This window comes from Tyto alba, unplaced genomic scaffold (assembly GCF_018691265.1).
Source record: "Tyto alba isolate M040663 unplaced genomic scaffold, T.alba_DEE_v4.0 Super-Scaffold_22, whole genome shotgun sequence".
In the NCBI taxonomy this organism is placed as follows: Eukaryota; Metazoa; Chordata; class Aves; order Strigiformes; family Tytonidae; genus Tyto; species Tyto alba.
In genome coordinates this window covers 24,862,374-24,886,933 of record NW_024881296.1, presented here as the reverse complement: position 1 = coordinate 24,886,933, position 24,560 = coordinate 24,862,374, and the positions used below count along the sequence as shown (strand labels likewise).

Sequence of the window (24,560 nt, the reverse complement as noted above, 5' to 3'; positions counted from 1 at the left end):
AACACAGGAATGAATTCACCAAGGTAAGTACTAGGGCCTGCCACCAGTGCAGCTAGTTAAGATCTACAAGGTGCTGTTGAAGCCTTATTTCCAGAGCGGAAACTAAGTAGCAGAACAATACCCGTGGTCCTGCTGTAGTTACACTAGTATGTATTCCCCTTTTGTATGTTTGTTCCAGAATAACTGTAGCAGTCTAACTACTCAAGATAAAGGTGCTTTATTTCAAGTGATAGAAATTAATATATAAATTCCACAGGAAAAATGTTTTTCTTAATGTCTTTCTTCCATACATCACTACATGTTCTTACATATGATTTGTACCTGAAATGAAATAAAACATCTTAAGATGGATTAATAAAAAGAAATAACTTAGAATAAAGACCTTCTCAAACAAGCTGCAGATAATGTTAGGTTGTATATACACGTCCCTCCAGGGGCAGTATCTTTATCTTTAAACAAGAAAATGAAATGTAGCATGGACAGATGATCTAGTTCCTTAAATAAAAATCTATGTGCAAAAGTTTTATTTTTATTTTGCATTATAATTATGATTTCTATTGGAACATTAAGGGCAAAACATTTTACAATTCTAAATCTGTATTTGTCTTCATCAAGGTATTTTTGTTTTGTTCTAAGACGAGCAGTTTGTTGAACCCTTCTGACAGCTCGCTGCTGTCTTCATCATCACTAAATGTAACCCAGTGACTGAAATCTTTCAAGCTGGGGCGTTTTAACTTTTCTGGAGTGTGTGCAGGAGAAGTAGCTGAGGCTGCCTGTATGGAAAGAGGGCAAGAAGAATCCATGTCCAGGTTCAAAAGATTGATGTTCTCTGGAAGAGAGCTGGTATTTGAGAGCTGTGGATGCTGGCCGCCTGGTGCAGGAGGGCCCTGGAAGTGGAGCACTTCTGCGGCATTTGGTGCCAGCTGCTTAGCCATGTTGTTTTTGGGGCCGGCAGGGGAGGCAGGAGGTGAGGGAGCAGGCTGCATGGGGACATGAGTGTCCTGAGTCTGGGGGCAGAACCCAGGATTGTTGTTGTTGGTGTTGAACATTAACCCACTAAAAAGTGGGTTGTCACTGCTCTGAAGAACTTGCAGGTGAAGAGCTGCAGGGGCTGACTTCTTTCTTCGCGGTGGCACCTTTGGGGCAAAGGAAGCGTTTGAGAGAGGCAGGGCGATGGCCTCAGCCATGCTTGCTGAGGGGGGGGGCTGCCTTTCGCTGCTCCCCCTCCTCTCCTGAGGCTTCCCAGGTTGTGGTGTTCTCGGTTTAGGGATTGGTGTAATCCTGGTTGGATTAAGAAAAGCTCCAGCTTCTAGACAGGGCTCTGGCGAGCCAAAAGGAGATGGTACTGTCTGTTGGTCAAATTGCTCTTCTGGAGACACAGCCTAAGGGGGAAAGGAACAAGAAACTTGAGAACAAAAAGGGCACCTTAAACTCTGAGTCACGACTAGTGCAAGTCTTACTGATGGTGTTACTGAGAAAAGCTGACAGTACTGTAAGGAAAAAAAAGCCGTATGAAGAGGAGGCTTGACAGCATAGTTTCACACTGTACCTGTTTGGTTCTGCTCTCATGCATCATGCCTTGGACCAGTGCTCATTTACAGAGTGCTATTTGAGGACAAGGATCCTGCAGCCTGTTTGCTCCCTGTAGGAGAAATACATCTCTTTCTGACCATCTCTTTTTCATGTCAGGATTTTGCTCTGGGCCAAATTAACACAGTTTTGAAGAATTATTTGTTACATCTCTCCGCTGACTAATATTATTTAAGCAAGAATGCATAGGGAGGGTGAAATTAATGGGGCCATTAGCACATGCCTTTGGGTACATTCTGATACACAAGGCTGAAGGCCAATTAGCTTAAACTAACCCAAGAACTGCATTAATGGCTCTGTCATGTCTCCCTGATGCTAGGAACTGAACCTAAAAGTAAACTCTCAAAGGACAATCAAGCATATATTCACCATTTAGAGACCCATGAATAACTGGAGCCCAGCTCAGACCAACAGGGCATGGGCCACTTCCCATTTCTCATACTCAGTGTGACTGAATGAAAGCATTTTAGGTCTTTATTACTCTCCCATAGTATTACAAGATAATATACAGACTTTTTAATGCAGTCAAAGTATCTAGCCTATATTTCATGATGGACTTATCCCCTGCCACTTCTGTCTATATGCTGTTGTTAAGTTGCCTACATTTGACTGCATGCTTTTTTGTCTGTAGAGGTGGATTGGGTAGAGGTTTTCAAGTACACAACTCTCATCTGAATTCACAGAGATGCAGAAAGGAGTGGATAGAGTTAAAGTGAGATGGATATATCCCTGCAGGACATTTCTTATAACTAACACCAAACCAGCAGTCCTTCTCGGCACCTTTCAAGAGCGCCCTGGGAATGGCGACAGCATAAAATAAACAGACCATTCCTTGTTACTGAATGTTTAAGGAGAGGGCACATACCGCGTTGTCTGGGTTTTTTGTCTTTTGTGAATTTGCTAAGTAGAGATTGCACAAAGTCCATGATAGAGAGGAGGTGAATACTTTTAGAAAGGAAGGTAAGGCAGGAGTCCTAGCAACTTAGAATAGAGCTTCCTAGCAGAAGTTCTGGCAAAGGAAGAATGTAAAAGGTTTCATTTGTCTTTCTCTTGTACTTAAATTGCTTTCACTACTCAGTACTCATTTTAGCAGCTCTAAAGGTAAAAGAACTGTTATCTCCATTGTAGAGATCTGACAGAGAGACAGATTAAAACCCCAACACCTACAGATTTGTATTTTTAAGAACTCTCGAGTAGAATGAAGAACCCAAAGTGAAAGGCTGAATCCCATTTTAAGGTGTGTGAGAAGAGTTAGATGTTTGTGACCAGGACACAGAACAGCATACTGAGCAAGAAGCTGCCTCAGATCAGTACAGAGCAGACCACTCATGATGTGGTCAAAAGTAAACACTGTGATAAAGAAGGGATGAGTCTTAAATTCTGACAAGGTTTAGACAAACCAGAAGAAAAGTAACAAAAGCTAAGAGAACGGACTGACAAATAGAGAAGCTGAATATGGCTAAGGAACTCGAGGCACTTTCTCCTTTCTGATCTCCTAGTACATTTTTTTGTCTTGGTGACTGCAATACACCTTGTTTTAGTGCCTGCTGGCTAAGAAATTTAAATGACAGGACCTCATACAAGTTGTTTAACAGTCCACACCTCTTGCCATCATTCACACTGTAATGGAGGCTGGATGCATTTTGCTGCAACTATCTTACATTTTCTGCCTTGACTCCAGTCCTTTGCAGAGGTACTGGCTTCTTGGTCGTTGGAACTTTGGGTGGCGGGCGGTGGGGCACAAACGCTGCTCCTGCCTGCGGCCCTTGAAACGATGCCGACTTTGTGATGCTGGGCAGAGGCTCGGGTTTGGTGAATGTTTGGTTTCTAGTTGGAGCAGGTTTTATTGCATCTTCCTGTAATCCTGAAAAGCAAAAACAACTAGCATCTTGGCTTGATCATCATGTAGTTTCAAGATAATTTCTGTCACAGTCATGTTTCCCAAATGCTCAGGCCAGGAAGGTAGGTTTTAGAAATAAACACAGACCTTTGCAATCCTGTCACACTTGTAATGTAAAAGGCAGTCAGGGAAAAACTCCCCTGTCTGAAATAATTTAATGCTAAAACAGCAGTGCTGTGCGACCATTTGGCCAAGTGAATAAAACACTGGCTGGGAATTCCTGAGTCTCCTTTTGCCCTGGTTTCCTTATCTGGATAATCAAGATAATGGTACCGAGTGCATCTTGCACTTTGGGAAGAACTGTAAATGCCAACTGGTGGTACAGCACAAGGGACTGAAAGTGATGCTGACCAGACTAGTTTCCTTACCAACACTGGGTGGAATGCTTAATGTGAATTTCAGAATTAATGGAAAATAAATCAGATTTTTTTAAAAAATGAACAGCACTCTTTACGGAACAAACATCAAGATGCCTTTATGATATTTCTAATTAAATTGGATTATTCCAAACTCCATTTGTTCTATTTATAAGTGAAAAGGGATGTTATTCTCCTAAACTGAGCCTTGCATACTCGGGTAGCTGTGTCAGAGTCACACTGCATTCTTTTTCATTCATATACCATCAGCAAAAAGACTGCTTGCAACCCTGGAGAGCATATTCACATTGCCCAAGTTTCAATACCTAAGCTAGTTGCCTGCTCTAACCTGCCATTGCAAGAAGCTCCCTTCTCCAGGGATTACACAGAGTAGCTAAAAGCTCAGCTATTCAAGCGAGTGTGGTGCAAGCTTCTATCTAGGTTACAACTACACTTGCTGTCCAAATGTCAACAGAATCCAGGCTATTTCTCCCATAGCTGTATTTGCTCTCTAGTCCTGCTCAGAATAGTGAGCATTCACTAAACAGGGCGTCAAATATCTTTTATGCAGCTCTGAGCTAACACAGGCACCATCAGTTTAGGAAAATCCCATCTTTATCTTTTAATTTTTCAGACTAAATCTGGACATAAATAACCCAAGTTGCTTCTAGTAACAGATTCTACAACAGAATATACAACTTATGTCATCTTGAAGAAAAAAAAAAAAAGGTTAATACTACCAAAACTGTCAGAGAACACGAAGCACAATCTTGCAAGAATGTGTATGTCAGTGTTCAGGTGAGCTTCTGAATAGAAATACATGCATCCGGGCTATGATGGGAGGGATGAATACAGCTACAGTTTTCTTTAAATAAAGATTTTTAGAAGTCAGTTAGAAAGCTGTGCTCACCTCCTTTAGCTTCCATAAGACATCTAATAGCTTCTTCAGCTTCCTCAGCTGTGGTGGTTTTGAGCTGCTTGACGTTGTAAGGTTTACTTATTCCAGTCCGGACTTTAGGCTTTAAAAAAAAAAAAAAAAAAAAAAAAGAGAATGAGTCATCTTGAGAAAACTGTTTTTTTCTTGTACACCTGTAATCTTATAGCTAAGCTCACACACCTGTCAAATTCTGGCTTTGCCACTAGCTATTCTGCAATCTATAAATACTACAGAAATGGTGGGGAGTCTTTTGGCAGATACTACATCTTTGCTACTGGCTGACAGACAGGCCGATGGCTTACTGCCACAGCTAGACCCTTGGCCATCCCGTGGTCGAAACATAAGAGTTCCCATCCAACAAGAGAGGAGTCGAGAGGTGTTTCCACATTCTGGTTGTGGTCTATTCAGTGGGTAGCAGCCTTGCTGGCAATGGTCAAGACTTTTCCCGTATGCTGGGCACCTAGCATGGCCCATCAAAAAAGAGGTGAGAAAAAGAATTAAAGCATCTGTGCCGAAAATTCAAGTTAGCATCTGTCAGAAAGCAGCATGTGGAATAAACCAACAGTGCCCTGGTCTTGCATCATTCTCTCTCTCCTTCTTTGGCCTTTCTAGTTCCTGGCAATTTAATAACATTTTTCTGCTGTCTAGCAGGTCCTACAGTCTAGTATCACAGGATAAGAAGTTCATCTTAGCATTTCCAGCTCAGGCATGTGATGGACTTCCTTCCTTGGATGGCAGGTGCATCAGGTACATGATGCTCAGTGTCTACGGAGCTGGGGGAGATCAGGACAATGTGGAGCGGCCACGCTGAGCAGCAGGACTCACTGGCTGCTGAGGGGCTCCAGGTAGCAGCTTTGCTGTTGCCAGGATGGAGCAGTTGGAGAGGCTTCCCAGAGAGAGGGAACCATCTGAGGGGGACTTTTTGCCTGATGTTCCACCTGAAAGAGGAATAAAAATGGCTTTTTACATTCAAGGGTCAGTACAACATTTTAGCTGCAATGGAGCAAACCCAGTGTTTTTGCAGACATGTTAGGCAAGATCTTCTGTAGGATAATGGGGACCCTGAGTCCCTCCGCCTGAGTGCCAAGAGCAAGACACTTTAATCTAGGAGGAGCGATGGGCTGAACTGATACTGGTCTAATCTAACGTGAGAAAAAAAATCTCAACACAGAGTAAAATGCTGAAATCTTGAACTGTATCAGAAAGCAGATTCCCAGCTAGTCTTGCTTTCATTTAATTAATTTAATAACCTCAGCTAAGCATTAACACTGAATTCCAGGCACAGAAATACAGATACCAATGTTGTCACTTCTGTGCAACAGACTCAGAAATGAATGGGAATAATCCTGAAGAACTCATCTTCCAGCAGTGAGTCTGACAGAACCTTTAATTTAAAACTGGAAAATACACAGAGAAGAGAGTCTTTCGGGCTGCAAGAAAAACGTGATGTATAGCTTGTGTCATTCAGAAGGCAAAGATGATTATGCTGATCTAACAACCAGCATTCACCCAGAAGTAGCTGTAAAAACAGTATCAGCATAGCACTGATGGCATCCCCGGGGGCTAGAGCTTAGGTGAAGAGCAGCATCACTTCTCCTTTGTGCCCCACTGAAAATCATATGCCACTTTGCATTTCTTTCATAAACACAAAAGCAAGCAAGAATTGCTTGCAAAGCAGAAAAGGACAAAAAAAAACTGTCCAGAACAAGTATTTTGTCAAAGCATCTTAAAAGGAAGATTACAATTAAGTCAAGAAAAAAAAAGAAAACAAAACAAAAACAACAACCTGTAAGAAAACGCTCAGTGACTTTAGAAGTCAGCAGACATAAATACTGGTATTTATTTGTATTGCCACAAAGTGGCTGGTCAACTCTCTAACCTGAGTGATGAGTTAGTATGAAACACATGGGCCATTCCATCCTCACTAATGGCTTTTTTTGTGGAGTTACTTGTCATCTTAAAGCCGTATTTCTCCCCTTGCTAACTGCAGCCATAGTCAGGGTGAAACAGACTGTGAAGCAAGTACAAGTACTTCAACAGGCTGACTTTTCAGAACAAGGTATTACTTTGTGTCACCCAGAAATGGCAGGCAAAACTGTTCAGCTGGGGCCAACACAACATTAAAGACAGTTAAACTCACCAGGAGGGGGAGGCCTCTGTGGTGGCTGAAGTGGCCGAGGCCTGGTAGGAATGGACAGAGATCTGCTTGGAGTCCGGCGGTGGCATTCCCCACTTGCCTCCAGCTCCTGCTTCAAATCGGCCAGGTCTGTATCATCTAGGGAAATTTTAGAAAGGATTTGTATTAGATACCCGCTGGGCCAGATGCACCAAATCCAGGTGGTCGGGACAGAGGTGATTACGAACGGCAAGCTTCAACCACGTATCTCAGCAACACAATGTGGCTCCTTTCATCTTGTTCTGCTCTCCCCAAATGTCTCCCTGCTCCCACTCCAAGAAACATCTACCCTTTTGTCAAACACATATCTCCCATTTTCCAGCATTTATGAACTCTTCCTGCTGACAAAAAGACCGCCTGCATCTGATTACAGGTTTAAGAGTCACCTTGTTAGATTCTGAGCTTTTCACAGCCAGACTTGGCAGCAACCTGCTCTCATTCAAACTGTGTCATGGCAGCCATGAGGAGGCTGGTCACAGTCAATCCCTTACTCTTCCTTCCTGAACACAGGAATTCCCCCTCTGAGGATTAGACAACTTTCCTTGCTCAGGAGAACTGTTTTATACCAGAGAAAAATCTGTCTGAATGGCTCACTCATCACACCTCTGCTTTCCAGCAACATCCCTTAACAGGTACCCCTACCCCAATCTGCTAGCCCTTGCTGTACCTTACATGACTAGGCTATTGCACAGCCTTTCGTCCTGTCTAAGCCACTCTGGCAGCTGGAGAGGTGAGAAACAGGGACCACTTTAGTTTCTGAGTCTGCTGAAGTGAGGGCTTTCACTTCAGTTCTCTCACCCTGCCATGGCTGCCCAGCCATGCAGCTCTGTTCTTTAGGGCTTCAAAATCCACTGGGTTTGGTTTTGTCCCTGTGGTTTGGAGAGGATGGGGAAAGAATTGTGTAGCAGCAGCCTCTCATACTTCAGGCATTTTTACACAAGTTCCTGTTTTTCAGAAAGCTATGCTCTGCAGGGAATACTGGGCTGCCTCACAGTTTCCTACTCCCACTCAGCAGCGGATGGCAGCCACATTACACACAGCCTGTGATTTGCCCAACCCGCCCTCCCCCTTCCCTCTGTATTTTCAATACTTCTAAGCTGCAGATATGGGCTCACTGGTAGATCCAAGGAGTCATGCAGGCATCTAAATGCATGGCTTGAAATTCTGGCAATAACACTGAACACAAGACAAAAACCAGCCACCGCCACTCTATTCCCTTCCCCTAAAAGGCTGCTGATTTTAGGCAGCAGCTTCCAGGAACATCACTTTTGTGAGGCTATGCCCTTCTCTGACCTCAGAAACACACATACACAACATTCTGCCCATCACTGGTTTCCATCTGTGTCTAACATCAGCTATACAATCATCATACCTTCGATTAGGAGTTACTCAGGCAGAATTGGAAGCTTATGGAGGCATCTGAAATTGCAGAGACTTTCAAGATGGATTGAATATATCGTATTTTGAGTTGTGTGAGATCATGAGTCCACCTTGACCTCCTTCAAGCTATACTTCATAATCTCCATTTACTTTGTGATATTTTTTTGTGGAGAAGAGTTAGCGTGGGTGAAAAGAATCACTGCGATTCTCTGTCGTTTAATGAATCATCACGCAGTAGGACAGAGGTGTTTGGAGGGCAAGGCATCCTATAATACAAAGTGATTGGCTTCACAGTATTTAATAATGACAGATTACTTCTTGGCTCAGGGCTGAGTTTCACACAGCCTATGACTCAAGGTGGGCAAGAAAGCTGTATATCACTCTGATTGTCTAAAAAAATCTGTCTGTGTAAACTCAAGAATTTCATTTAATCTTTTTGAACTCTACTTCTGACTCAACCTTGGAAGGTATTAAAGTTTTCACTTTTCTGTTCAGAAGACAAAACTCTTCCTTATGAAAAAGTGCAGAAAGACAGCTACTGAATCACTTGCTGTCATGGTGAAATGTTTAACATGGGACCCAGCCTGTCAATGCTTGGTCACCACAGCATGTCCTGATCACATCCCAATATAAGACCACCACTGGCTTGGCTAGTTCTTGCTGCAGTTTTTATCTGTGTTCTCCTCACATCCTTATCTTCTCTTTGCCAAGTCATTTCACAATAATGTGCAAACAAGCCGGGTGACCAGGAACTAAGGTAACACATTTATGAAACACCAGAAGAATTAAAATACCTATCGTGTGAGCCTCAACTTCTTCAGAAATAAATAAAATAGGAATAAAGGAGAAACTTCAGGCTTCTTTGAAGTAAGTCATTCAAACACAGCCTCCTGGACTGTCCAGCTTACACCTGACTGCACTGCCACAGCTATTGCTCAAAGGACAGGGCCAAGCCCATCACTGAATCAACAGGATTCCTTTGGTTTGATTTTGCTCTGGCCTTCACCAATAAGAAAATAACAGACAATGTTTTGTTGTCTGTTCTGATGTTGCACAACATCAAACGGATCAAAAGACTTGATTTCTCCTGACTGTAAAAGGAAACCAGCATTTCTCAGCACTCCTGCCTTGCCCTGGGCTAGAGAGAAGGAGGATCTAAGCTTATTATTTGTATTGCTGTTATGCCTGAGGGCTTCAGTTACAGTTACTAACTCAAGGGGAGTTGAGCATGAACATGCACCAAAAAGATGTTCCTTATCTTTAGAGGACATGCAAAGAAAATATAAATGAACAGGGAAATAGAGACAAAAGGAAAACAAACAACAAACCTTCAGGTCTGACTTTAAGGAACATAGATAATTTACCTTTATACAGCCGTGCGTTTTTTCCAGATTTGTTTGAATGACCTACAGATGCGAAATGTCCACAGCCCTCAGGCATATCTTCTGCTGAGTCTGCTACTAGGTGTTGACACAAAGCATCATCTAAATAATCATCTTCATCATCCACTATATCACCTGAATGAAAATATTAGATAACAAAGACTCAGTGAGCAAATGCATTGTCTGTCTCTCTCTACTATCAATCAGTGAACTTAATATATGTGTCGGGCAAGCTTCTTGAGTAATCCATGTGTTTCATTACAGTTTGTTTCTATACAGCCAACTGTACCATACACTGGATTTGCTAGCATACATTATAACACTAAATTGATAGGATGATCTAAGCAACAGTTCTCTGCCCAGGCACAGTGCCAGGTCATGGCTTTAGTTACAATCCTCTTTTTAAGAAGTGTGGATTCATTACAAATTAAGGTACCACTAACACTCATACTGTACCTTCTATGTGCAACCAAAGTCAGCAAAGCAATTTCTCACAACTTCACTTAGAAACCTGATGCTCACCTTCTGAGTCATAGTCCAAACTTGAGAAGTCAAAATTTTCTTCCAGAAGGCAGGAGTTTGCCGTGGGGGACATGGGGGCAATGCTGTCCCGCTTTCGAGCAATTTCCTCCTGAAGGCCCTTTAGCCAGTCCTTGGTCTTGGGACGAATCTTCACTGTTCTGCCTCTGACCTAATGCAAAGAAATAATTGTTCCCTTTTCCAAGCAACTTCACGAAACAAAAACACCTGAACAGAATAAGCAAATGCTGCCAGTCTATTGTATAACCACTTCAGAAACTGATACAACTAAAACTTCATTTCAGAAGCTAAATGAAAAGGAAGCACTCTTCCTATCCCCATAACCAAGTTTCTAGACTGTAACGATATTCTTGAAAGAGAATTAGCTTCACAGTTTGAAAGCACTGCTATTGCATTTGGGAAATACTTGAGAAATAGGTGAAACATCAAATATCATCAAAAGGATACCGTGATCGTAATAACAGTGTGGGAGGGTTCCGTTTTTGAGTGAGTAGCTTTAAAAGAAACAAGAATTTGATAGCTGATGCCATCTGTAAGGAGACTCTCTGCTCAAAAAATCCCAAATACGATGGTTGATGTATATAGAAAGCATATTATTAAACAGATTAAGACCACAGCTGCTTATATGTGTTGCTCCAAGACATTTGGGGCGAGATGTATCCAAGGCAGCAGCTTCAGCAGCAAAACTGCTTTGGAAAGTTTCTGAACCAGGTTTCCAGTACCTTTACACAGCGTGCACATACAGTTGTGTTTGGGTCTGTGCTATAAATTACATCAATAAAATGAGCCAAATTAATAGATAGAACTCCAAATATGAAAGAAGAACAAGGGTTAAATTCATTACTTCAATGTTAAATATATAGTGCAGACCCACAAACAGTTTTGTCAGCATAAATGAGGGGGTTGATGAATTGCAGAGTATGTGCATGGGAAGGAAGAGCAGGGGATGGGAAGGTAAACGCCCACTGCTAATGCTGAGTTTGCCATGGAGGCCAATGAATCATGTTGTTCCAGCTTGGTAGAAGGAGTTTATTTGATACACTTAAGAGAAACAAAAAATCTCCAAAGCACAGTCGTGAGGATGCTTTGGCAACAGTATAAAGTCACACATAAGCAGAACTGCTTCAAGTGCCAGAACAATGACCGAGTCTGTGTATTCTGCAGTAGTATCAGAGGCCAGATACTAAGCACTACTTAGGAGCTCCAAGAACAGTCATCTCCTGCCTTCCTGAAACTGAAATACTGCATTAAAAGCCTCAGCAACTATGAAAACCAAGGACTTTGTGAGCACTGAGTTTCTTTAAAGTGATGCTAGAAACTCAACTATCGCATTCTAAGCAACCACTTTTGAGAAATTTGTTATGAAATTATTATTATAGGTTTGTGAGAGTCTTACTTTGACACCATCTATATCCATAACACGAAGAGCTGACTTGCTGTCTGCAAATGTCACCAGCATTTGACCTCCACTGATCCTAGTAAAAAAAGGCAGAGGAGAGAAAACAGTGTGTTTTACTTCATCATTGACTTAAAAGCCTTAAAGGCAACTATGATAGTTTTGTACAGCTATGTATTTGGTTTTAGTTGTATTTTCCTCACAACTCTGTTTCTGGGGGAGGAACGAGTGATCTATGAATCCCAGTTGGGCTCTTCTCCCCCATCTTCCCTTGTGTGACCCTGGCACCCTGCCCTTTACTGGGTCGCTCCTGAAGCAGCAGTACAAACATCTCAGCAGCTGTTCACAGGATACTTAGTCTGATCCTGCACTCCCTCTGTACTAACTTCCATGGCTCTGCACATCCCTCACCTCAGAGGACATGGGATGTTCCCAAAAACTAGTATACCATCAAGCAATTCAAAACAAAACAAAACCACCACAGCATGTTCTTTTCTTGCTCCTTTTCTTCACAAGCAAAGTGGTGCTGTTGTTCCTGCAGGGCTGCTTTTGAACTCTCAACTTATATTTGGTACTTCATAAAACCATATAATAACAGGTCATCTATTTTCTCCATTAAGAAATGGGTCAAATGCAACATAAACAAGTTTCTGGTCCTGTTTCCCAGGTCAGCTGTCAGGTCTTTTGCCTGTATTTCTCAAAACAGAAGTCTTGTAGCTATGCTGGAAGCCCTGTACAGAATCAACCATTATGAAATTAAACTGCTCTGCCAGAAGATATCACACTCTCCCTTTTAAGCTGCAAGAAGCTACACTATTAAAAAAAAAGCAAAATGACCCCCAAAAGAAAGGAGAGCCAGCCAGGAAATCCTAGAAAGTGTAAAAGAATGCTGTAAGAGAGCAGACCCTCCTCAGAGGAAGTAAAGCAGAGCTCCAAGGAGCCACCAGCAGAAGCAATGCATGGAAATGAGGCCTGAATCTAAAGGTGATGATTCACATCAAAGCCTCCGCTTTATGATGCTGTACTGAATAAAATTCTTCTCCACTCAGCCAACAGAGCTGTTAGACTCTTTCCTTAACAAGTTGACAGGAGGTAAAGGATATTCAAAATACTTATAGTCAATTTCTAATGAAGAATTCAACATGCAGTAAAGGAATTCAGCTTACTACATTCTAATAGAAAATTAATCCTGTCAGAACAAAAAGGGAATTTCTAGTCTGTGTTTTTGAATAGACGACACACCATTTCAGATCCCAAACTTACCTGACCAGAACAATAGTGCCATAATCCTCAAACATTTGCATAAGCTCTGTACGCAAGTCCTCGGGAAATTCATTTTTCTCTTCAGGCATTGGTGATATCAGATTTACCACTACTGTGGCATCCAGTGGTCCCTGGAAAGATGACACTTCCTGGAAAACACTCTCACGGGCAGCTTGATTAACTTCCTGAACTTCCACTTCTACAATAGCTAACACTGGCCTACATGAAACAATGGAGAAATGCTTATTTAAAATTAAGATCAACATCACCCAATAGGAAATGCTTATATAAAATTAAAATCAACGTCAAGCAGTAGGACAGGCAAGAACCTAGTTGTGTGAAGGACAACAATGTTTTGTTTAAACTCTATACATCTAGCATAATTTTTAACTCCACAACGTCAAATCTCATCACAAATATTTAATTAAGCCCGTATAGCTTAGAAGGAAGTGAGTATTATGTATGTTCTACACAGAAAGAGAAGCAGAACGAATTATTTAAGGTCTCACTGCAGAAAAGCACTGTGGCTGGCAATACAACCCAGAATTTCAGTCTGGTGGATTGTTTCATTTTTACTACACTGAAAAACCATGTCTTCAGCACTGTTAATTATATTTACCATCCTTGCATTAGCTGAGTATAACAGTAAGGACACACCATAAAGGAATTCAAATAACAATTGTGTGTAGCACTTCTGGCAAGCCTTCAGTCTACTTCACTCATTATGAAACAGCTGCTTCCCAAGACATCTAAAGATTGGGAAGGCAATATATTACCTTGTTTGACAAGGCCACATAAAGATGTCTTCTTCCAAAAACTAAGGACAAGGCAGTCTAAGTGTATAATGTGGTTATGTAGCAAACATACATCATTCCATCACATCATAAGCAGTCAACACTGCAAACTTGCTTTCTCAGCCATTTCTTACAAATGACCTCTCTGCGTGTTGGATCTAAATAAAACTGAAAACGCTGTCTGAAAGAGTAAAGCTTGTCTCATCTCGGTGGATGCAATCCACATGCTCAGTTTTCCACCTGCACATATACACAAAGCAGTAACTGGGATGGCTGCTCTTCTAACTATGTCAAAATTGCTGCCTCCTACTTGCAACAGAGCAGGCTCTGGAATGCGCGTTACCAGAACATATGAAAGCAACAACAGCAGAGCTAGAAAGGAATAGTAAGGGGCGGGGGGGAAATGTCTAGGAAGTGTTAACTATTTCTACAAGCACAGTTAATCATAATGCATTTCCATATGTCACAAAGCTAAGCCCTTTTACCAGCACAGACCTTGGAAAAGCAAATCTGCTGACTGTAATTAAAAAGCAGTTTTTGCAGTCAAGTTTGCTGAAATAGAAAACCAATGTACAACAGCCATGTTTCACAGATCGCATCCTCAGGGTCCTATATAATGAGTGCAGCAGTTCCACTATGCTTTGTGGAACACAGCAATGTCAAAGCCTCGACAAAGAAATTGATTGCAAGAGGCATGTTCTTCCTTTGCTGGAGGAATACAGAACAGTCCTCACATGCAAGAGCACCATGAGAAGCACAGAGTCAACTACTGTGGGTCACTGAGTGCCACTATGAGGAACAATATTGTAGCATTTCCACATGGCATGCAAGGGGTGAGACAAAGATTATTCTGAATGCAAGGGAGCTTTCAAGGTGTATTTATTGCGGAATTGGCTTCAGAGAAGTGAAGCAGTGACAAGTTTGACAAAGGTCATTCATATCCCTGAAGAGAAGTTAGTGATATGGACCAACCATATCACATGCTTTTGCTTTTTCCTCCTTCTCCCCTCTCCATTTTTAAGGGAAGCCCAGAGGCCCAACTCTTCACTCCTCTGAAGAGGTCACACCTGGCCCTATGTACATGGCTTACATCTCTTCAGGCCACAGAGTCTCAACCTCCTCCTCTCCCACAGCAAGCTGAGCAGGAGTCCATCAGAGCAGGTTGGTTTGGTATTGGAGCTTTCCAAAACCAAGCAACATAATGCCCTCAGTTTTCTATACCTGCTGCTGCAACTTATGAAGCCCTTGCTGAGGTCCCAGTGTAGCAGAAATCAATACAGGACCATAGATACTTGCCACTCTGGTATAAAACCCATCATGAGGGTTAAAAAAAAACACCAAGCAGATACTGAACAGAGAAGAAGGGTGTAATTCCTGTTACAATCAGACTCAGTCCCCCTCATTCTGAAGGTGTAATTCAGTATGACACATTCTAACCTGGCAGCCCTTTCCCTGGTTATTTGCTTAGGACTTTACCTGTGGTCAGATGCTTGCAACTCTGCTCTCCCATAGTACATCAAGGCTCCAGGGGTCCAGGTGTGCCTGACTTTAGTTTCAGCATTCAGATCACTGTCTAGAAGATTGATCTCTCCAGCTATGAAGAACAAAATATGATTTAAAACTCACTAGTTTTACTAACAGTTAAAAGTTATTTTATTAGGATGCACTTCACAGACCCTAGCAGCGGGAGGTGGGGATTTTTTTGTTCTTGTATATTTGTTCTCAAAGAAGAGCTTGTAACCTAAACAATTTACAAGTTAGGAACTAGGAAAAAAATACAGAAAGGACAGGGAGTGTAACAGAGACAGCTGATGACTAGAATAAGACCCCTGCTAAACAGTTAACTTGAATGTCAACCACTGAATTACCTGTACAATCTGGGCTGACAGAGTCATATTAGCATTTTTCCTCCTGCCCCATTATTGATCATAGAAACAGACAATATACTTGCAAAATACACTGCAAATCTGAATAATACACAGGGATTGGAAAAATAATACACAGGAGATGGGAGAAAGCAAACACATGCAAATCCAACCTCCAAATACTTCTTTTGCAATGCATTAAGGTGACAGAAAGTGCTCCAGACATTATGCTAGAATGAGGTATTATACTGCTGTCAATAACAAGGGAAGTTTTTAGGTCACTGTTTGGGCTAATGGATAACTCTATCTCTTTTCTGTGAAGTTGAAAATGAGTTAATGGGAGAGAATGGTTATGAAAACTGTCCCTGGATACGCAAAGAAATATTTTTTATTTTGTTATCGTAACCTTTGAGTAACAAGTGAAAACAGCCCTTCTGTTGTGCTGGCCATTCATGATCTCAGAGTAGTTTATAAGCACTAATTAATTATATCTCCCCCAATTCTGGAAACTAGCAGAAATATTCCTAAGAATTACCACAACAGAAAAAAATACAGAAAAGTGCTTATACACCTACTGAGGACAACAGCTATAACAATCTAGCCAATATAACATGGCAACTTTATGTGGACTCATGATCTTATTGAAAAGCAACATATTTTCTAGATTGCTACAGCTGGGTTATTTTCAGTTCCTCAGAAAGATCCCAGCACCTTTTCGATATATAGCAGGAAGCCTTTGTCCACATGCTGAAGAAGAAAGGGCTCTCTATCTCTGCAAGTTATTCCATCAAAGCTGAAGGAACATCTGCTTGAGAAAAGCCACTGCAATTTGACTAAGCCTACAGGACATGTCTAAAGACAGCTCTCAGCCCAGAACTCAACAACTCCCTCTACCACTCAGTAGATTAAATCCCCTTTACATCGGTTCTAGATGAAATCTAATACGACTTCCACATAAAGGAGTAAAGATCCTACACACCTGTTTTTTCAAAAGGCAGTTTCTTTCTCCACCAAAGCACTCTGTCCGTCCAAGCTGGGGTTCTGCACTTATCACTTGTATCATAAGCTGCTGAGCCAACATCATATTTATATGTCGGTCCAAAATTAATAGTCCCTTCATGGAAGTCTTTAAAAATCTATGAAAATAAATATAATCTCTTTGATTAAGTTACAGATGAGGTAGATGCCATTGTGACATATCAACTTCCTTGCAAACAACATTCTGATTCTTAAACAAATTACAACATTTACATACTACAAACAAGGGTCTGAAGATGCAACTTTTTCACTCTCTCAAGGAATTAGACCAAGCCAACATGCAGGTATTCGAGAAAACGAGACACTCTGGCTTACTTTTCCACTGGATTTTTGCTGTTGTAATTGATCAAATTCCAAAAGTGTCTTCCAGTCTTGACGTTTAAGAAAATAAAAGACTTCCTCGTATGTTAGATCAATGCGATAGTTAAAATCACCACACCAGAAGACATAGTCATGTGAGAACACGCTCCGCCCCTAGTTTAGAGGTACAGAACACTGTTAATGTTAAATCACACTCATGGAAACACCTGTTAAATGCACTGAAATGTACAATTCAGTCTCTCTGAATTACTAAGTACTGGACCTACTTAGCCCATTCTGTTTGTTAAAATCCATCTTGTGCTAAAATTGAAGTGTCCCTTCACTGTCTTTTGCATCCTGCTGAGCTGAATTTTGTAAGCATCAGACTTCTGCCCCCTACTTCCTGAAGGTATGTCTAAGCTGGGACTCCAGCTTTACATTCACAATTTGGCTACCGTGAATATTAAAAATATGTGTTTCCCTAGCACATTTCACACACGTACATTTACATATTCTAAATATAACACAAAATGTGCTTCTGGTACCAAGACACATTCAGCAACAAAGGTCCTGAGTAAGAACAAGCTCCATATTTGATCTTATGTGCACGTCATAGTTTTGTAAATGTATTGAAATAAAATATCAATGAAAATTCATTCCAATTCGAAGTTTAACATCCTACCCTCCAACCAGTTTTTTGGGTTTGTTTTTCTTTTGTTTTTGTTTTGTTGTTGTTGTTGCTGTTGTTGTGTTTGGTTTTTGTTTTTGTTTTGTTTTTTCTGTTAAGTTATAAAACTCTAAAACCCAGAGATTTGTGACGGTAATGTTCCAGACCTGTGGCTGTCACAGCACTAGAGGGCACTCTTTATATGCATTACATACACAAGGTACATTTAGCTATTGTAAATGTAAAGGACATAAAATAGTTAATGAGGTATTAGAAGGAAAAACTGCCATAAGCACAACTTTATGGCCATTTGGAACAGATATGCTATGCAGGACATTCAGACTGTCAGTATTGGTTGTTACATAAAGCAACTGATTGATATGCTGCATGTGCCAAGCCTCTATACCTTACAAACAGGGAGTTAAAATTTTATGCTTTGCAGCCTAAACGCCATTTTCTGCTGACTAACCAGAATACACAAACTGGTCCATTCCCTCTCTTGCTTAGGACCTCTCCAGAGAGGTCTGAGAAAGCAAGCATTGTGGAAATGAAAGCAAGCAACATTAAAGGAAGCAAAGAAGCACTACTACGAAATCCCATGGGTTATCTGCTGGTCTGAGGAGACAAGTGTGAAACAAAACACTAGGGTGAATGATTTGAGACCATTTAGGGGGAAAGTTATTCAGACAGACCAATAGGGCCTACTTGCCACACTCTGAGAAAAGCCAGCAGTTCCTTGACAGTGACACATTCATGAGGACAAAATGAAGGGAACAGAAAGTACCATATCAGTGACCAAGAACTGATATATTGCACCTGAGCAGCAGCAGTTAAAGCACTGATGTACTGAGTGGCATGGATGGTCTTTTAGGAACCCATACTAACTAGTGCCAGCAAAAGTTATCAATAACATGCTCTCCAGCTCTAACACCAGTCACTTAGATCTTATCCATGAGGCCTTACAGATTTGTCAGTTGAATTGCATCCGTTCTGAAAGATCAACCTGAAAACTGTTCAAAGGTGACAACTTTTCAAGCACTGCAGCAACTATATTTTTTGAAAGGCGTAGAACTTTTGTGAAGCTACTGCTCTACTGGGTGATATCAGGTCTCCTGCAAAACATGCTTCCTTTTTCTTTTTAATGATTTATTTACTATTTTCTTTTATGCCCATTCTCCATGGCACTGAGTTGACTTCTTCAATGACCCATCATCAAAGACAGCCTCAGACCAGCTTTCATAACATAAAGATACAGCCTTTATCTCCAATGTTTTTATCACACATACACCTACACTTACCATTGGGAAGCTGAGTTTCTGTGTGATTTCTTTATAATCTTCATTCCTCTCTTTCACCTGAGTCTGCCCAGCAGTTAAGTGACTGCATATAAAGCAGAAACTGGTACTATAGAACTGAAAACGAATGCTCACTGCCCCTTTATTTCCAGCTTTTCCTCCCATTCCTGTCTTCACGGTGTCCATTGCTACATCCCTGTATTTAAAAAAAATTAAATTTGAAAGATAAGAGAGTAAAGGGCTGCTGGGAGAAACATTCAATTAACTTTGACTGCAACATAAAGGAAAAGCCAGTTTACAATGTCATGCCTTCTCCCATCCAGATAGCTTGCTGCTTTCAGGCATCATCTTTTAGGCTGTGAAGTTTCTTGATGATGTTCATGTACTTATGGTTCAAATTAAGTATAATACAATAGTATAGAAATAAAGCTATTTGAAAGCATTTTCCTCTTCTTCCTATCTTACTGTATTGTTTGGAAGGGACATTATTTCTGAAATATTGGGAATTTCTACAGAATACACTTTTCAAGTTTAACTCCATCATGATCTTTAAAATAGTGACAATAACTAATTTTACTATTACATCTCCTTTTACTTTTGAACATATGGGAATCTGCTTTTCAGACAGTTAATAATTTAATTAGTGTTACTATGTGTTGAAACCCAACTTTGCAGTTGATGCTGTATTTTTTAGTCTAAAGAGCAACAGATCATAACCCATAATTTGTTAAATCAGATGCAATAAAATCAGTTATTACTGGATACAACTATTTATACCTAACTCCTAAAATGAGTTCTGCAGTGGTGACAAATTGCTTAGGGCCTCCATGTTGTTAATTACATAGTATTTCAGTGTCATGATTAGCATACATTTTACTACAGAAAGATGACTTGACAAAGCAGACCACCTGCTCGCAGGATAATTTCTCCCAGATAGCCAGTCTACTCTGAGAATAAAGCATGCCTGTCTGATCAGATAAGTAAATGATGAGATCACTGTTGTAACCAATCCTAGCACCATGCATGTCCTTCCTAGTGAGAAAATTTTACTTTCCAGTTAGAACTCAAGTAGATCTGGACTAGAATATTGCTGGCTTTAAGCAACGGGCAGGTAGAAAAACCACTAAGTCTTGTTTGAGTTATTGTCAGGCATTCATGATTTGAATGATGCAAGACATTACAGGCTCTCTTCTCCCCCACCCCCTTCATTTCATTCTCTCTTCCCCCATCTTTGCTATCTTTTTTCTCCCTCTTTATTTTCCTCTTTTCCTGACTGGAGAAAACCATCAAAAGATACCCTCAGGAAGGCAAAAGAGGACCATTGATGTTTTCTATGAAAAGATGGGGTTTAAGCACTCTGAAAGAAGCACGTGTTCAGTCTTTTTAGTTTAAGGAGTTCTCCCTTCCTGCTACCTGACTACCCAACTGCTGACTGATATTTATCTGATTTGCATTCATGGCAAAGGTTGAGACAACCCACTGTACATTCAACTGCTTGTATTTCATCAATCCTTTCACTGCTATATAAGCTTCAGCTAATCTCTCATTTCTCCATTCTCTAACTTCTGTCCTAGTCTCTTCAATCTCTGTAAGCACAGAAGCCTGTTTTTGCACTTCTGATCATTTTTATTTTCCTTTTCTAGACATGAAAAAAACTGCACAAGCATACAGGTTAGGTTTGATTACACTCACATAACACATAGCAGCACATTAAATGAGGAAATTTGGTCACTAAAACCAAACCATTCCCTTTTTCTCTTGAGTTTCAAAAGGGCTACATCCCTGACATCTGCAACAGAACCACTGTGCTGTTCTGTTTCTGATTTCCGTTTAAACCATGCACTTCCTGATGGATTACTCAAATTTCTTGTAAGCCAGGTGAAAAGACAAAAACCAACATAAACACTTCTCCTCTGGACTGCTTCATACCCGCAAAAACGTAATTTTTAAAAATCATGTTGAAGAAAGATTACTGGGAAGGCAGCAATGCAAGACCATCAGGGTTACCTGGATTGCATTTGTCTGCCTAGTCTACAGCACTTGACATTGCACAAACTCTGCACTGATCTTCTCAGTAGATATGAGATCAGAGGAAAGCAAGAGGCAGCTTTTGATATTTTAATCACAAAATGCAGTGGCCAATCAGTGTCCCTAATATGGAGCAGAGGGCACTGTTTGGATCACTCTGGACTTTAAGGTCAGACACATGCCCAAAGTCAATTTTAGCTAATTATTCATTGCCTACCACATATACTTAGCCTGCATAATTCTTGCCCACAGCAAGGCATTTTAATGCAGATATTCCTGGGGCCGGTAATCTTCTAGGGGCAAGAGGAGTTTGGTCAGTCTCCAGGGACATTGGTGCTAGTAAGCTGAAGACACACAGCTCTGCACCTTGCTGACTGGGCACACAGTTCTGATTCTGGGAGAGGCAAACAGTTAATGGGCCCTTACTGCTCTCAATTCTATAAAATGTCACAGGGCAAAATTAGCTCTCTTTTCCCCACCCCCCCGTCCACCTTTTCCACCATTCTTTTCAGGCCTGGAACCAGCCCTGTTTCTAAATGGAAACACTAAGGAGAGGGTTAGAAAATAAAACCTGCCCTTTGGGCAGAGGCAGGAACTTGCCTTCACTTTGGTGCTCTGTCCTGATCTGGGCTGGAATAGAGTTAATGTTTCTTCTTAGTAGCTAGAACAGTGCTGTGCTTTGGATTCAGTATGGTGTTGGTATGAGAAGAATGCTGACAGCACACTGATGTTCTCAGTTGTTGCTGAGATTTCAAGGACTCTCCAACCCCCCCGCCCCCCCCCCCCCCCCCCCCCCCCCCCCGTGTCCTGCCCCTGCGCAGGATACAAGGAGGGAGCACGGCCAGAGCACCGGCCCCAAACTGGCCAATTAAATATTCCATACCATGTAATATCATGCTCAGTATATAGAGGAGCAGCAGCTGGGAAGGAGGGGGTTCTCTCTCACTTCTGGGATTGCGACTGCAGGATCTTGGTATTTCAGGATCGCTAGCTGGGAATGGGCTGGGTATCAGTCAGCGGGTGGTGAGCAATTGCATTGTGCATTGCCTGTTTATAATATCTATTATTGCTATTGTTTTATTTTATTACCATTATGAAACTGTTTTTATCTCAACCTGTGACTCTCCCTTTACCCCTCCAATTCCCTCCCCCATTCCCAGGCCAGGGAGGGTGGGCAAGTGGCTGCATGGTGTTTGGCTGCTGACCATGTTCAAACCATGACATGCTCCAAGCACTCTGGGACCTACTAGCTCAGGTCATTCCTTTCCCAGAGAGACAGCACCCAAACAAGGTGCTACACCCTGACTGCCCACCTGAAGCATATCTGGCTTCTCAGCTGAACTGAAGGAAGACTGCTGCCGCCTGGCCTTTGTGCTACCCGTGAGGATGGACTCCAGAGTACTACTGCCTGCAAACATGTCTCTCCCACACGGAGCAGAAACCGGAATCTAGGTTTGCATGATTCTCACCAAGCTAAAAAATCACTCCCACCCTCTCTGGCCACACTCCAACAGCAGATGTTACTGAAGACATGGGTTGGGGGTCTTTTTTGGTTTGTTTTTGGTGGATTTTTTTTTTTTTTTTTACCTGATGAAGGGGACGTGATACGGTCGTACAAAGATGAAAAGACAAACACCAACAAGTTGTGCTGATGCCAGCTGAATGTAACGATGAGTCCTGGAAATAGCTTTCTGAAGCTGCTCTCCCCACATTTTTCTATTTGTTGTACTGCAAACATAAAATCATTTAATGGAATCAAAACAAACCACATACAGTCATTAAAATGAGCAGATTAACCGTGCATTAGGTTCACAGACATCCCATTAGGCTGTAGAACTGGAAGTGGTGTAGGATGCATGGCAGAGACAGATAATACCTCCTTGTGAGCCAGCCCAAAGTCAGCAGGGTCGGTGAGCCCAGGTATGGCGCATGAATACCATTATCCTGCTTGTGGAGGTGAGAGGGATTTTGTCTACTGTGCTTAAAAAGATCCATGCTCACATGATATTTTATAGTCCCATTCACTGGGGATAACTGGAACCTGCATGTAGCAATCATAACCATAAAAACAGAAATCCATGTAATCTCATGATTTGCAAGATTTCTTGTGCTCACAGTGAAGATTCATATTCAAAAGGACCAGTACATAAACCAGCTTATTGCGTATGCTGACATGCCAAGCTCAGGCTTTGCCTTTAACTCCCTCTCTAGCCATAATTTTCACAAATACAATTAGCCACAGAGACATTTTGGTCATTTTAGAATTCCCCCATGAATGCCAATTATGTTTGTAGTCACTGAGCACATTTTTCCAACATCAGACAGGGGTTTAAGGACAAGTGTTAAAACAATATCAACCATGAGAATTCTTCTCTGCCAACATAAAGACTTAGCAGACCTAGAAAACACAGTGTATTCTACTGTACAGAAGTCCACAGAGAAACAGCACTTTCAACACCATCCCAATGCCATGTGTTAATGGTAAATTTATTTCCAGCTATGATTAAAAGCAACAGACTTGAAAGGAAGTGTTCTAAACATCTGACCATTAAAAAAAAAAAAATTCTGGAGACTTTTGTTTGGCTGGTTCCTTTGGGGGAGAGGATGCTCTTTTACGATTGGGGGTTTTTTTGTTTGTTTTGAGTTGGGGGTTTGGGCTTTTTTGTTATTCTTGTGGGTTTTTTACCTACCTGGCATTCACAATATTCCCTGCACTTAATTCAACCATCTCTTCAAATCCCACTGCAAATATGTCAGGAGGGCAGTTCTCATCATCTGTTGGCAAGAGGGAGAAGTCATATAAGAGTTACTATTTTGTTGTTTCTTCTAATGACTTGTTTTCTAATTTCTGTCAGAGATCATTCCTGTACTTCTATCTTGTGTATCCCCTGCCAAGCTATACATATTCATAGCTCCTTTAATCTAATCTCACAAAACAACCCCTGCAGTTCCTCTGAAATTTTCTCCTGCTTTTTTCCCACCAGTTGGTCTTCATCTCTCTTGCAGGAAGCAGTTCAGAACAGAGCATTATATTGTAGCAACGTTAAGATGAGAAAATATTCAATGTTCTCTCTCCCTCACCCCACTCATCACTAAAGCCACAACATTTCACTACCCACCATCTTTCACCCACTTGTCATTTTACCCAGCATGCTTTTCCTTTTCAACACTGATTTCTATGTAACTGAACTTGCTGTCCACACACCGGTATGTCACTTCCATCTCAATGCCTTTAGTAAATTTATCTACTAGTTTAAGGGAGCCTTTGAAGTTACTTCTTACCTTCTTTTTTCCAAGTCCTTCTTAGATCACCTGCACTTAAGGTTAGGTTAGGTCACTCTAGAGCACAGTGACCCTCCCTTCCCTGGCCTAGGCCTGTGGATATTACCCTGGTAAAACGCCAAAGATCAAATGCTCTCATACAATACTGTGAAGCGTATCTGTTGACCCATTAGGTCTGCCCATTGCCTAAAGGGATTTTACTCTTTTTTAAAGTGTCATACAGCAAAGGAAACAGTAACTTAATTCAACATGAAGACCAAAACAACCTATAGGCATAGACAACCATAGGAACCTAAATCAGATCTGCCTCAGAAAATAAGAATGAAAGAAAAGTAAAATATGCAGCAACTCTGTAAGCAGAGTTGTGAAGC

The 24,560-nt window shown here is 41.3% G+C and overlaps 1 protein-coding gene across 4 annotated transcripts in view; it reads right to left on the bottom strand.

Annotated features, from left to right (window-relative positions):
* Positions 1-201: 201 nt before the first annotated feature.
* SYNJ2 (synaptojanin 2) overlaps positions 202-24,560 on the bottom strand; it is a 67,014-nt gene continuing 42,655 nt past the window's right edge. For 3 of the 4 annotated variants that reach the window (XM_042796023.1, XM_033011649.2, XM_033011650.2), the window contains 15 exons: positions 23,598-23,682; positions 22,495-22,635; positions 18,883-19,075; positions 16,933-17,091; positions 16,559-16,715; positions 15,191-15,308; positions 12,921-13,139; positions 11,658-11,736; positions 10,244-10,412; positions 9,704-9,856; positions 6,924-7,058; positions 5,609-5,721; positions 4,757-4,865; positions 3,252-3,454; positions 202-1,382 (listed from right to left, as the gene is read on the bottom strand). In XM_042796023.1, coding sequence (XP_042651957.1) covers positions 582-1,382; positions 3,252-3,454; positions 4,757-4,865; positions 5,609-5,721; positions 6,924-7,058; positions 9,704-9,856; positions 10,244-10,412; positions 11,658-11,736; positions 12,921-13,139; positions 15,191-15,308; positions 16,559-16,715; positions 16,933-17,091; positions 18,883-19,075; positions 22,495-22,635; positions 23,598-23,682 — 2,834 coding nt within the window. In that variant the 3' untranslated portion in view covers positions 202-581. Of the gene's footprint in view, positions 1,383-3,251; positions 3,455-4,756; positions 4,866-5,608; positions 5,722-6,923; positions 7,059-9,703; positions 9,857-10,243; positions 10,413-11,657; positions 11,737-12,920; positions 13,140-14,209; positions 14,232-15,190; positions 15,309-16,558; positions 16,716-16,932; positions 17,092-18,882; positions 19,076-22,494; positions 22,636-23,597; positions 23,683-24,560 lie in introns of all 4 variants that reach the window. The other variant, XM_042796024.1, reaches the window with a different exon arrangement.